The sequence below is a fragment of the Felis catus genome, chromosome B1 (assembly GCF_018350175.1).
Source record: "Felis catus isolate Fca126 chromosome B1, F.catus_Fca126_mat1.0, whole genome shotgun sequence".
NCBI lineage: Eukaryota > Metazoa > Chordata > Mammalia > Carnivora > Felidae > Felis > Felis catus.
The window spans coordinates 169,161,986-169,175,149 of NC_058371.1; the positions used below are offsets into that span (position 1 = coordinate 169,161,986).

The 13,164-nt window shown below is 38.5% G+C and overlaps 1 protein-coding gene across 2 annotated transcripts in view; it reads right to left on the reverse strand.

Moving 5' to 3' along the window:
* The window catches only part of GRXCR1 (glutaredoxin and cysteine rich domain containing 1), a 311,667-nt gene that overhangs the window by 114,285 nt on the left and 184,218 nt on the right, over positions 1–13,164 (reverse strand). Inside the window, exon 1 of one of the 2 annotated variants that reach the window (XM_003985413.4) lies at positions 11,924–12,953. The exons of the other annotated variant lie outside the window; for it this stretch is intronic. Coding sequence (XP_003985462.3) covers positions 11,924–12,433 — 510 coding nt within the window. The 5' untranslated portion in view covers positions 12,434–12,953. Of the gene's footprint in view, positions 1–11,923; positions 12,954–13,164 lie in introns of those variants that run through there. 2 annotated transcript variants of the gene reach the window in all.

A 13,164-nucleotide genomic window follows, 5' to 3' on the forward strand; every position in this document is an offset into this window, starting at 1 on the left:
TGTCTCTCAACAATAAACAAATGTTAAAAAACAAAATTAAAAAAAAGAGCCTGGACATACACAAGATGAAGCTGGGTAGTTCCAAGAACTGGAAAAAGTAGAAGTGGGGTATTCTGAGAGACAATTTATGTGAAAGGCCCGTGAGCAGCATCAGTGCAGCATCAAGGGGCTGGAAGAGCAGAAATGAAGATGAATGTGCCAGAATCCACAGACCAGGACCATGGCTAGGTTTTCTAACCCCCTCAAGCCTGCATATCCTGCAGATCATAATGGTAGGGAAAGAAGCCCCAGTGATGACTAGTATAGGACTTCTTGCCCACACTACGAAATAGGAGCCAGTAGTCACTTTGAATCCAGTATGGAAAGAATCAAGTCAAGTGGTCTTTCCAGCAGTGGTTTATTGTGCCTCACATTTACCTCCAACAGAAAGGACGGACAGAAGAGAGAGAGAAGCCTGTTGTGCAGGCTGAGTGGGCAGCTACCTAATTTCCAGCACAGGCTTTGGGTCTGCTTCAGTCGTCATAAGCTCTCACCACCAAGTCACTTCTTTGGGGGCATAATTCCATCTCTAGAAATCTTAGAAATATGAAAAACACTTTTTTGAGAAAGCTAACTTGTAACTGAGGCAGAAAGAACTGGCCATGAAGATGCTGAAGTAGGCAGAAATAAAGAATAATAAAAGAAAAAAAATATATATATATATAAAGAAAAATCCCACAATTAGAAGAGCAGCCCGGACAGCTGTGATTAATTAAGAGAATCTACGATGCTGTGTCTCAAAGCTCCATGATTTAGTTTTTTATATGGTTCAAAAGAGAGGTGGTAACCTTAGTTAAGTTTGGTTGGTTTATTGGTTATTGAAATTTCCTAATACTTTCTTTTAACTGACAAATGTGTATAACTATATGTTGTCCTAGAACTATAGTTAAAAGCACAAGGTACTCACAGAGGCAAATTTTCAGCCTTCAGGCTCTTGCTGCTGCATTTTCATTGTGAATGAAGTTCCATGACTCTAGAAACCCACTACTACTGAGTATTGGTCTGACCAACTCAACACACAAAATTTGTGCCATGACTACAAGTTATCTGCTTCCCAGAATCACAGTTATTTCCCTGAGATTGTAGGAATTAGCATCCATGACCCCTGGGAGACAAATGGCTCCCTTCCTGAACAAAGTTTCTGGCACTATATGAGTAATGTGTAAAGATCATTGTTAAAGAGCCTACTAAAAGGAAATCCATGAAACCCTCTGAGGCTGATACAGTCTATGGTACAACCACTTACACATAATTCATTTCTCTCCTCTTTGCACATCTTTCATTTCTCTCCTCTTTCTGTATTAAAAAGACCACTAGTTTAAATTTATTGGTTTCTTATACTTAATAAAATACATTTGCCACTTCATTAGTGATAACTTGATTTGCTTTAAGGTCAATTCTTTTTACTCAGTGTTATTCCACGCTGATAGTTTGCCACAATCAAAACTGTGTTCCATCAACTCCATAAAGTGCTAAGGCATAGCTAATTACAAGACCAGAGTCCAAAAGGATTAACATCTTTGACTAACACAATAAAATTAAATTTTGTTGAATATAGAGTCCTGTATGTAAACACAGAAAAAAAAACTAACAAGAGTATTACATTAAATAAAAACAGATGTTTTATGAGATTGAAAGTTTTAACCTCATGAATCTTTCCACTGAGAAAAGATGTTTGAATGAGTCAACAAGCCAATATCACAACAGTGTGATGTGGCCACCAAAAATATTATTTTAGTCTTAAATTATATTCATGGAAGTGGGTGACAGATGGCCTTCACTCTATCCTGGTATGATCAGTTTCAGTAGGTTCAATATCCACAGGATAGTGAGACTGGAATCCTTGTCTTGCCAAGACTCTGAATCTCTTCCCTCTAGAAATCCCCACCAAAGGCTAGGTAAGACCTTGACAGAGATGCTGTAGAGAAAATTCAGGCATCCAATGAGTGGTTGGACACTAGTTGCCTGATGGATAAGAGCCCAAGCTTTGGAGTCAAACTTTCTGATAGTTATATCACTCACCATCATGTGACTTTGAGCAAGGTACTCAGAATCTGTGAACTTGTACCAGTTTGCTCCTGCTGCTTAACCAACCACCCCAAACAGATTGAAATGCAACGTTAAACATTTATGGCTCACTCTTGAGTCTGCAGTTTAGCTGGCAGTCAGCAGATCGGGGCTAAGCTATGAAGGATTTGGCTTCAAAATGTTGGTTGGGTCCAGGTCTGTTCTTCATGTCTCTCACTCTCCTAGGACCAGCCAGCCTCCTGCAGCATGCCTTCTCTTGGAAAGAGTGCAGGAGAGAAAACTCAATCATGCAAGCACATTTCAAGCTTTTGCATGCGCCACATCTATTACCATCCCATTGTCTAAAGGGAGTCATGTGGCCAACGCTTAAGTCAAGGGGTGTAGAAGTCCACTCTTATCCTCATGCAGTCATGACAGAAGTGCGTCCATGTGTGACACACATTGGAAAAAAGTTGAATCTACCATAAAGTCTTCGTTTTCTCATAGACAAAATAAGTTTACTGTACCTACCAGGTATGGCAGGTAAACTAATGGCTGGCCAAACATATCCATGTCCTAATCCCCACAACCTATGAAGATGTCACCTTATATGGCAAAAGAGGCTCTGCAGATATTATTTCACTAAGGATATTGAGATAGGACGATTATTCTGGATTACCCAGGTAGGTCCAATATAATCACAAAGGTCTTTATAAGGGAAAGAAGATGAAGGGTTAGAAAAAAAGATATAACAATGGAAGCAGAGGTCAGAGAGATGCAGAACCAGGACCCAGGGAGCCTCCAGGAGCTGGAAAAGGCAAGAAACAGATTCTTCGGAAAGCCTCCAGAAAGAGTAAAATCCTACAGAAAGCTTGATTTTAGTCCCATAAAACTCCTTCCAGACTTCTGACCTCCAGAACTATAAAGTAATAAATCTGTGTTATTATAAACCACTCAGTTTATGGCGATTTGTTTCAATAGGAAAGTAATACACTAGGTGAATAATTATTACCATTGTTCAATCCCCCTAAATATGGATACTGCAGGCTTTTTTTCTTTCACATAACCACACAATTAATCTGGATGCCAAAGGCCTTGCTCTTTATTTCTGGGGAAAATCATGAGTCCTGTGTCATTGAAAAGGGCAGTGTTTACTTGAGCTCAGCAGAATCTTGAAACATGAGAGGGCATCACTTCTGCCAGATGTTTCCCAAACAGTATGCTAACAGCTGTCAAAAGAAGGTGCTCATGAGTCAGTCATGAGAGGACACTGAACCTGGCTCTACACCAAAGGTAACGTGCAGGTAAGCACAGCTGCTCTACCAGCACAGGCTGGTTCTGGAGCACTGATGAGCAGGGCAATCCCACAGCTTGTCCATGCTGACCCTGCTCTAATCCACAAAGCCCACTTTCCAATCTCTAAACCTGCCAATTTCCCCTGAGGTCACAGCCCATCCAACTATTCTCCTTTCCCAAAATGACCCTCATTCAGTCTCTACCAGATTGGCATTCTTTCTCCTTGTTTGATTTCCACTGACTTGTCAGCACATAATTCCCCCAGGTTTTCTCTTCTAACAAAAACTATCTCTTGCACATCAACAACCTGGCTTTCACTACTCTACCCACTCTGCGGACTAGTCAAGCTTTCAGACTTTTCATACAATAAAGATCTTTAATTCTATATCATTAGTTACATAAAAGGTGCAAAAAAGGGGGGCAACTTAATTCTTCCATGGCCTAATTGTTGGAGGAGTTAATCAAGAGGACATGGCTGTCAACTGACGGGCAGTCACAGGCTTCTCACCTCCTCTCCTGTCCTTGGAATGTATGCCCCCAGCCACCATTCCCACAGCTGAAGCTGTTCAAGGATGCAGCCTTGAGAGAGTAAGGTTTTATTGAGGTCATCTGAATAGTATTTGTAACTGAAGTCAGTTAAGGCCTCTATATAAACTTTTAAAATTCCAGTGGGTATGGAGATATACTCATCTTGTGGCTACCCAAGACAAGCTTCATAGGTAAGTTCCCTTGCTATTAAACTTGCCACCTACCAATCTGGAGTGGCCTGTCTCTTTCTCTGGTCAATTCCTGCCCTCCATGTACAGGAGCTTGTTTCAAATTTAACCCAGGAAGCTCCAGAGGTTGTGAACTAACACCAATTTTGTTGTTTAGGAATCAAAAAAAATAATAAATACTTCTACAATTTATTCTATTAACTATGAAGGAATTACATGAACAAAATGTGCACCTACTTCTTCCTAACAAAATGTTCTAAGGCATAAATAATTTGTCAGAAATTAGGTGACATAATGAATTATTACAAAAATAAAATGGAGCAAAGAGATCTTAAATATTACTTGAATAGACTTGTGTACATGAACCAAAGTCCCTTAATAAAAATTTCTGTATGGGGGTGCCTAGGTGGCTCCGTTGGTTGAGCATCCAACTTCGGCTCAGGTCATGATATCACGGTCCGTGGGTTTGAGCCCTGCATCAGCCTCTCTGCTGACAGCTCGGAGCCTGGAACCTGCTTTGGATTCTGTGTCTCCCTCTCTCTCTGCCCCTCCTGCACTTGCACTCTGTCTCTCTCTCTCAAAAATAAATAAACATTAAAAAATTTCTGTATGACATTTTAACAGGTCTATAATCTCTAAAATTCCTTCCAGGCAATAGTGATTGAGGAAGTGATGTATTTATATAGTGTCAACTTATAGACTATTAAATATTTATATTGCTTTTATATAAAATTCAAGGTACCGGGTTTCAAAGAAAATATCAGAAACTCTGTAAGCATGAGTAGGACCACCCAAAGATGTTTGTCTAGCCCTGCTATTATATTGCTTTTATAATGTTTGGAAGCATCAGGTGCTAATTTCCTAATTATGTGGTAACCATTTGCTATCAGTAAGAGTTCATTAAGCAGTTTCAAGTCATCTTGTAGAATCTGTGGGTTTTCTCAGCATGTTGTTCTGATGTCAGAATTTAGGTAAATTAATGGATTAAGCGTCAGCCTTCCACAAATTAAAATGTCACAGTGATCCCATGTCCTGATGATACAAGTACATAGGAGAGAATGAGAAATATTCCAACTAGATACTCATTGAACTAATGAGAGAAATCTGTAGTAAGATTCATGGAATTGGGATAAGTACTCATGGTCAGAGGCACTGTTACTGACTACTGGAGCCTTGTGGGATGAAGATAAGAGTCATTAATTATGTAGATTACCCTTCAGTCCTTGGGCCTTGAAATGGACCTAAATTAGAAAGAAAGCAAGAGAAGTTGAAGGAAGGAATGTAATAAAATGATGGTCTAGTAACAGAAAGACTAAATGGAGAAAAATATAAGCATGGGAGAAACGAGGAATGGGTAGCAGAGACTATGTTAGGCCAATAAGAAAACAGAGAGGGAAAAGCCTCTGGAAAAAGAAGATAAAGTCAAGTTTTGTGTCTGAATTCTTCCAGAAATCACTTTACACAACAATTCACAATACATTACTGAATAGCCCATGAAGGCAAAAGCTGGGTCTTACTCCTCACATTATCTACTTAGTGCCTGCTCCATAATAGATATGTAGCAAATGGTAATTAAAAGAATGATTGACTGAATCTAGAAGATAACCCACAACAGAAAGAACCGAATGGAGGGAGCTACTAACACTTCACCACGCAAAACCTATTCCTATCCAATAGGAGAATTCTCCAAACTGAAAAGAGATGGAAAAGAAAAAAAATAATCACTTTGTAAGAGAATTTCACTTAATTCATTAACTCAAAGAAAGAACATTTACTGAAGTCCTAATCAGCATCAGTGTCAAACGCTGTGGCCAAGAGTAGCAAAGCATTGGTATGTGGAAGGTGGTCATCATAACAGCACTTCAACAAGTTTGAAGGGTTACCTCCTTCAAGATCATGCACTCCTTGCCTGCTAACCTAAGTCCATTGGTCTGTAGGAGAACTAACCGCCTTTTCCTTGAGATTTTGCAGATCACTGGCCTTGACGAATAAAGAACCAGGCTTTCTTGGAAGATAAGCCCTGACCCCATTAAAAACAGCTGCCATCGATGCCAGCAAGTCTGTTGAGGGTCATGTTGACATATAATTAACTGCCAGAGCATCAGCTTCTCCTGCATGTTAGCACCCCCCCCACCCCCCCACATCCACCCCCATCCCCAACCCCGCCCATTTCTCAACCCTTCCCCTTTAAAACCCTCTGCCTTCACCTAGACTGGGAAGACAGTCTTTAAGACATTAGTCCACCATCTTCCCAGGTTGAGGCTTCCTAAATAACGCACCTTTCCTTTCCCACCATCACTTGTCTCTTGAGTATTGAATTTCGAGAGGTGAGCAGCTGAACCAGAGTTTGGAACTGGTTCTCTGTCCGGTAACAACAGGAACTTCGGGTGTATCAGTTTGCAATTATATAATTTTCCATAAAAATATATCATTTGTACCAACCCATTTTGGGGTCGTAATGTAGTTTCTTGCATCATTTGGAATTGCATAAAAAATCCTGCAGCTTTTGCTATTCCTGATAGCTAAAAAAGGCAATATTTCCATTAATAGATGCTTATTCTGATAGAATATTACATAATTTTTCTGAATGAGATTTTAAATCCTATAACAATGTTTCATACGCAGAGAATATGCTCAACTTATTATTAATTAATAATGATAGTACCTCATGAAATTGCTATGAGAAATAAATGTCAATGCACATAAATAATGACAGTGTATTTAGTAAGTACTTAATCAATATTTAGTATTATTGTTGTTGTTTTCCAGAGTGGTCCAAATAAACCACTGGGACCAAGGAGTCATCAAGAGTATCGCCTTGTTTTCATTGGAATATTACTCTATTGCCAAAGCTAGATAAAGTTTACTAGAGATGAATAATAAGTACAGCCAGAAATTTCTGCTAATCATTCATCCTAAAGTTAGTGAACAACGCTGAGCAGGGGTCTTCCCGGACTTAACCCAGTCATCCCTTCCTAGTGTCAACCCTTGCAATCTGAAAAGAGTTTAATCACATGATGTTATAGAGATGATAAGGTTTGATAAATTTTAAAAATATAATTTAAGGGGCTCCTGGGTGGCTCAGTCCGTTGGGCATCAAACTCTCGATTTCGGCTCAGGTCAGGATCTCACAGTTCATGAGTTCAAGCCCCACACTGGGCTCTGCCCTGACAGCACAGAGCCTACTTGAGATTTCTCTCTCTCCCTCTCTCACTCCCTGCCCCTCCCCGACTTGTGCACTCTCTCTCAAAATAAATTAAAAAAAATAAAGGTAAGGTTGAGTGTTTTTGTATACAGCACTGTACTTTGAAAACCTAACAAAGCCAAAGCAGTGAAAGGCAGGGTTCCCAGGTTACTAGCTTTGGGCCAGACACTTGATTTCTCAGTTACTACAAGCAGGCATTATCGCTCCTTATTTCACAAAATCTTTGGAACAACCAAGTAAAATAATGTACCCAAAAAAATTGCAAAATATAAATTCTTCTGCAAATGTAAAATTATTTTTATTTTACTTATCTCGAAATGTTAAAATGCTTATAAATATAAACACATTAATCACAGATGCGCATGTAAATACAAAGATGAAAAGTTATATGTTTGAGTTTTTACAAAGGAACCAGCAAATTATAACATGGGAATAGCTATTGTCCTTCTTGGCATCTATTTTTCTCTAATACAGTAGCTTTAAATTTGTAAAAAGAGGGAATTAAAAGTATAGAAATTACAGAAAAAAGACTATAACTGAGTATACAACAGATTATACAAGTTTAAAAATAGGATGAAGACAAAATTACTGATATTTAATTACTGCCTGAAATTTAATCCCATAGGAACAAATTAGAAAAAAACTAATGACCTTAATTATCTGCATCATTGACCCACCCCAAGAAGCTTTGGAAATATGTTGCTGCTAAGGTCAAGGTGTATTGCAAATCTTTTTTTTTTTTTTTTTTTTTTTTTTGCTATAAATTTATTCAAATCAAGAAAACTGTCGTATTTAAACCTCTCAAAGTAATTTTGGCAGATACGAAATCATTAAGTCCCTGAGCTCTTTTTACAGGCTGGTTTTTGCACTGTCTCCTCCCCGAGCACCTGGGCCACTCGCTGCCTGTCCTGGCCCCACGGGTGTATCTCGAACCTAATCATGCCCTGAGTGATGAGTGCTATGAGCCCCATAGTGGTCTTATAATTTGTCTTGCATGAGGTAACAGTGACTAATTGTAAAAAATAAATACAAGGGGCGCCTGGGTGGCGCAGTCGGTTAAGCGTCCGACTTCAGCCAGGTCACGATCTTGCGGTCCGTGAGTTCGAGCCCCACGTCAGGCTCTGGGCTGATGGCTCAGAGCCTGGAGCCTGTTTCCGATTCTGTGTCTCCCTCTCTCTCTGCCCCTCCCCCGTTCATGCTCTGTCTCTCTCTGTCCCAAAAATAAATAAAAAACGTTGAAAAAAAAATTTAAAAAATAAATAAATAAATACAAAATAATTTTTTTTCTAAAATTCTCCAGTAATGATGAGTAAAATCATTTATCTAGGTAGAATTATCCTTACAGAATTTCTTAAAGAAAATTAAAACACTACACCTACATCAGAATGTACTGGTAATTTCAGGAACCATTTCTAAACCAACTGATTGATAAATTAGGATACAAGAGGAAACAAGTCTGTCGGGATATCTTTATCTTTGGCTCAGGAAACCCCTCCCTGGTGATCTAACATGATCAGAAGAACAAATGACAGATGAATACATAACTTCTTTGTTTTCCCCCTTAAATATTGAAGACATAAAGAACATTAAGGAATATTTTTATTAACTCTAGTGAACTGGATGAATTTCCATTTTACATGCTAGGTCAATGATTCTCAAACTTCAGTGTATGGATGAACAACCTAAAAAGCTTCTAATAAATGCATATTTCCAGGCCATCACTAGATTTCACGTTCTCAGATTTCCAAATGAGCCTCTCTTGAGCATTACATTCTTGTTGTTTCTAGGAGAAATGGAAAAACCAAGCACCTGTATCTGAAGAGCTATAATCTAGACGCATTGGAGGCTTTGAGAGATTCACAAATGAAACAATGAACCACCCTCTACAAGGCCCACCTGCACATCTAAGTGACTTTCCTCTCTTTACCTCATGGTCTATTACTACCGTCAAAAACTTTAATTAATATTGCACATCCTCAATTACCCAGAGTTCTATAGAGTAAACTAATTAACACATGAAATGGGAATTTGTTCTAATATCCCTTTTATACACAACTTTCTAAATAAGTGTTCCTAAGAAGTAAAAATATTTGAGGCAAATAATTTCAATGACAATTCTCTGCACAGCTGAAATGTTTGCAAGCTCCATGCCAATATTTTATGAGACAGGAGTAACAGAATGGGAAACTAACAGAGAGGAAGCCAAGTTATTTACCGGTTCTTTGAAAGCTTTTATTTGTAACTGGGTTTCCTCTCAAGTTTCAAGTTGAATGCTTTAAGATTTTATGACTTAAAACAGGAAGAAAAACCTGTGTCTTCAATTATAGTGCCTTGCTTCAATAAGATTGTGCATTGAAACCTTAATCAAATATCCAAAATATTACTCCTCACTTTTTCCTCCATGAGAGAAATTGCTACATCACAGTTACATCCAGTTAGGTTTGCTGCTTATTTTCTAAGGGATGTGGAAAATATACAGATATCCAGGGAAGAGTCACATCTGGTCCCATAACCATGTATAGAAGTAACTTCATGGTAACTTCTGCTTTTAGTCCCCGGGGCTTCTCTGCTACTGCATTGTGGGATGCCTATGGAAACCTACTCAGTCACCCTAAAGCACATGTCTAAGACATTTGTCACTCCTTATGACACCTATCCTTTAACAAGCAGTGAGCATGCAAATCAGCTCTCTATATAATGCTGCATAGGTTGTATTGCACAACTCTGAGGGGTGCTATTTACACAGACAGTGATGTGAATGGAGCCCCTTGAAATAGCACAACTAGCAGCCCCCATCCAAGAGAGGAACTCCTTTAACTTATGTTTTGTCCTGGAGAGATCAGAGAACATTCCATGATGACGATGGTGATGATGATGATGATGATGATAAAAGTAATGATGATGGCCAAAATTTGTGAATACTTGCAATATGCTGATTACTTTGCCCACATTATACAGAAAGAAGGACCGGCTAGAAAGAAAAATGGTTAAGTACCAGTCTTTGAGGGACTTCTGCTAGTAATCACTATTGTCCTCTTGAAGCAAAGGGTAAATGGAATATGGGTAAGTTATTAAAAAATGAGTTTCACTGGATTTTTTTTCAAAAGAAAAAGGGTGATGGAATTACACATTGAAAAGTATACAAGTTAACTATTATAAAGTAATGTAGTAATAACATCTGATTATAGAATTTCTTCTATTTCCTATATGTGAATTTATAAGCTCTTTCAGGACAAAGTCATAGGGAGAAAACCATTTTCTCTTGAAGATTGAAGGTATTTACCCATAAATAATAATTTTGGGGGGAGATATGAATAAATTCAAAGCACAGTACTATAACTGGTGCAGAAGTTTTGTAAATAACCTTCCAGATCGTAAAGCAATTCAAATCATGACTCAATCAAAAGCTAAATTAATCACAATAAATGCAAACATTTTTACACTTATTACAGAGTCTTGGCTTATACTTTGACAATAATAATTTCTGCATTAGATAAAACACAGAGGCCACTAAGATTATTTCAGAAGTCTATACAAGATCTCCAAATTAGTCAAACATAGTCATCAGTTTCTAACTTTTGATTTCCCACCTCATCCCTAATCAGTGAAATCTTTCATGGGTAAATTCTACATATGAAAATAACCTTTGATTTTAACTGCTTTTACCCTTTAATTTCTTTTTTTTTTTAATCCTGGCGATGTGATCTTTCCAAATACTTCTTTGAAATGAAAAATAATAAAATACTATTGGTTAAAATCCTTTCTCCCTACCACTGTTATATCTGTCTATAATGCATAGGCACTGGATAATTCATCAAGGAGATTTTATTTAAATATTGAAAATAATACAGAATGGTATTATAATGAAAAATATTGGTTTGCTACCTTAATGATAGTGATTATGAATTCTATTCCTGAAATAATGATCCCTGCTTTTAACAGAAAATCATTTTACCAATGCTTCTGCGCAATTTCAAAAACTTGTCTAAACATTATATCATTGCCAAAGGCCTCCAGACCTGAATAATGCATTCCTACATTACTGTGCAGAATCTATCATATTTTAAAGGCTAACATTTTTCCTATAAGATCTGGATCTCACTCCATACATTTACAGAGGGATAACTTTTTCAAGTGCTACTCTAGAGTTCCCATGGGTAAATGAATGAAGAAAGGCACCTCAGATAAAAGCTGCAACCCCCAGAGTAGTAGGGGCAAGTCGAAGTTTGTCTTTACAGCTTCCTAACATTCCAACTGAATCCAACGCCACTGAATGCAGCTCTCAATGTTCTCTGGTTTAAAATCCATACAAGTGATGATAAGTGCTAATCTGGTATCTGGAAGGTGATAAACCAAAAATTAACTCCTAAGTTGTGCTCAGATGCTTTGAACACCATCATCTTGGTAAAGAAACAGACACATTGTTTTAGTCACTGCACACTGGAAGAAAATATGATTTTGAGAATCCATCTAATTTGCTAAGCATAATGACCCTCTTTTTAATCGATGGCTGTTGAGACAATATCTTAGATGGGGGAGTGACTCATGAAGTATGTAGGAGTCATGAATAAGAGAAGCTTGCTTTCAACTGGAGGGCACAGAGGTGTTGAGATGGTGAGTTAAGAACAAAGCCCGGGAAAAGCAAAGTGCATTGACTTACCTGCAACACTTTGGTCAAATTGTTAAATAGAGCTTGGCCGGCACTCACTTTGTACTTGACGCCTCTGACTGTGCCATTTTTGCTTAAAATGTGGACTCTTCTTGTACCAAAACCCTTCTCACTGGCAGCCCTCGCTAACACCAGCAAGTTATCCTGGTCGTTCTCATACTCATCACCTTCTGATCCTATGTGGCCATTTTGCTGTCCATCAGACTCACTCAGTCCATCTACCCCACAGATGCTGGCACATTCAGAATCCAGGGAGCCTGATGGTTGCCCATCTTCATACACTTCCTTCAGAACTCGCCCGCTGTGAGATGACGCGATCCGAAACCGGACTTTCCGTGGCCTGTCATTTTCTGGCTTTATGTCCCTTTTTAGCATGATCACTTCCACCCACATAAACAATTCACATAATCTCTGGATCAGTGTTATTGCATTAGTCCCCTTGCCACATAGCAATATCAGAGCCTCATTCTCGCAACAGCAGCACCCATATGAAACTAACATCGAAAGAAGATTCCTAAGAACTTACAGTGCATCTCTGCTATTAATAATGAATGTGTGTGCGTGTGCTATGGTTACCTTTAAACTAAAACCTGCAAATGATCCCAGCCTTTAAATATTAAACAGCCATGGTGGACTCTTTAACAGGACAAATGCAAGAAAGTGGCAGGTAATGAAACAATAAATAAGTATGGGGCAAGGAAATGAAAGACCTGAACGTTGAAGCCAATGATGAATGTTGAAAAGAATCTTTAACAGAAAAGTATCTCTACAATTCGCTGTCCAGAGTGGAGGCCAGAGATAAAGTATGGAATCTAATGTGTAGGATGGGACGTGTCATAGTCCTCCCACAGGGCTTCTTTCTTCTATCTTCCACTGTGATCTTTCAAAAGGGCAGTGAACGTGCTACTTGCCAACATGGAGCTTTTAATATTAGTTATGAAATAATCTCTTCGACTTTGTCAGCATTGTATAAGATGCATTTTCAATACACATCTTCATGCACAAGTGGTTTTGCTAAAGAATAACTTTTTAACAAACTGTGAAAAGAGAGAACATTTGCCTTGTTACTTCCCACTTCCGCTAGCTGAAAATTCTCTCAGAGGGAAGGATTTTGGAAGGAAACATAAGGGACAATGAGGGAGGAATGGAAAATCCTCCAAGCCAGCCAGATCAGGCAAAGAGGTCCTGGTGATCTGCATTAATAAATATTATATCCAAATCACCCATGCATA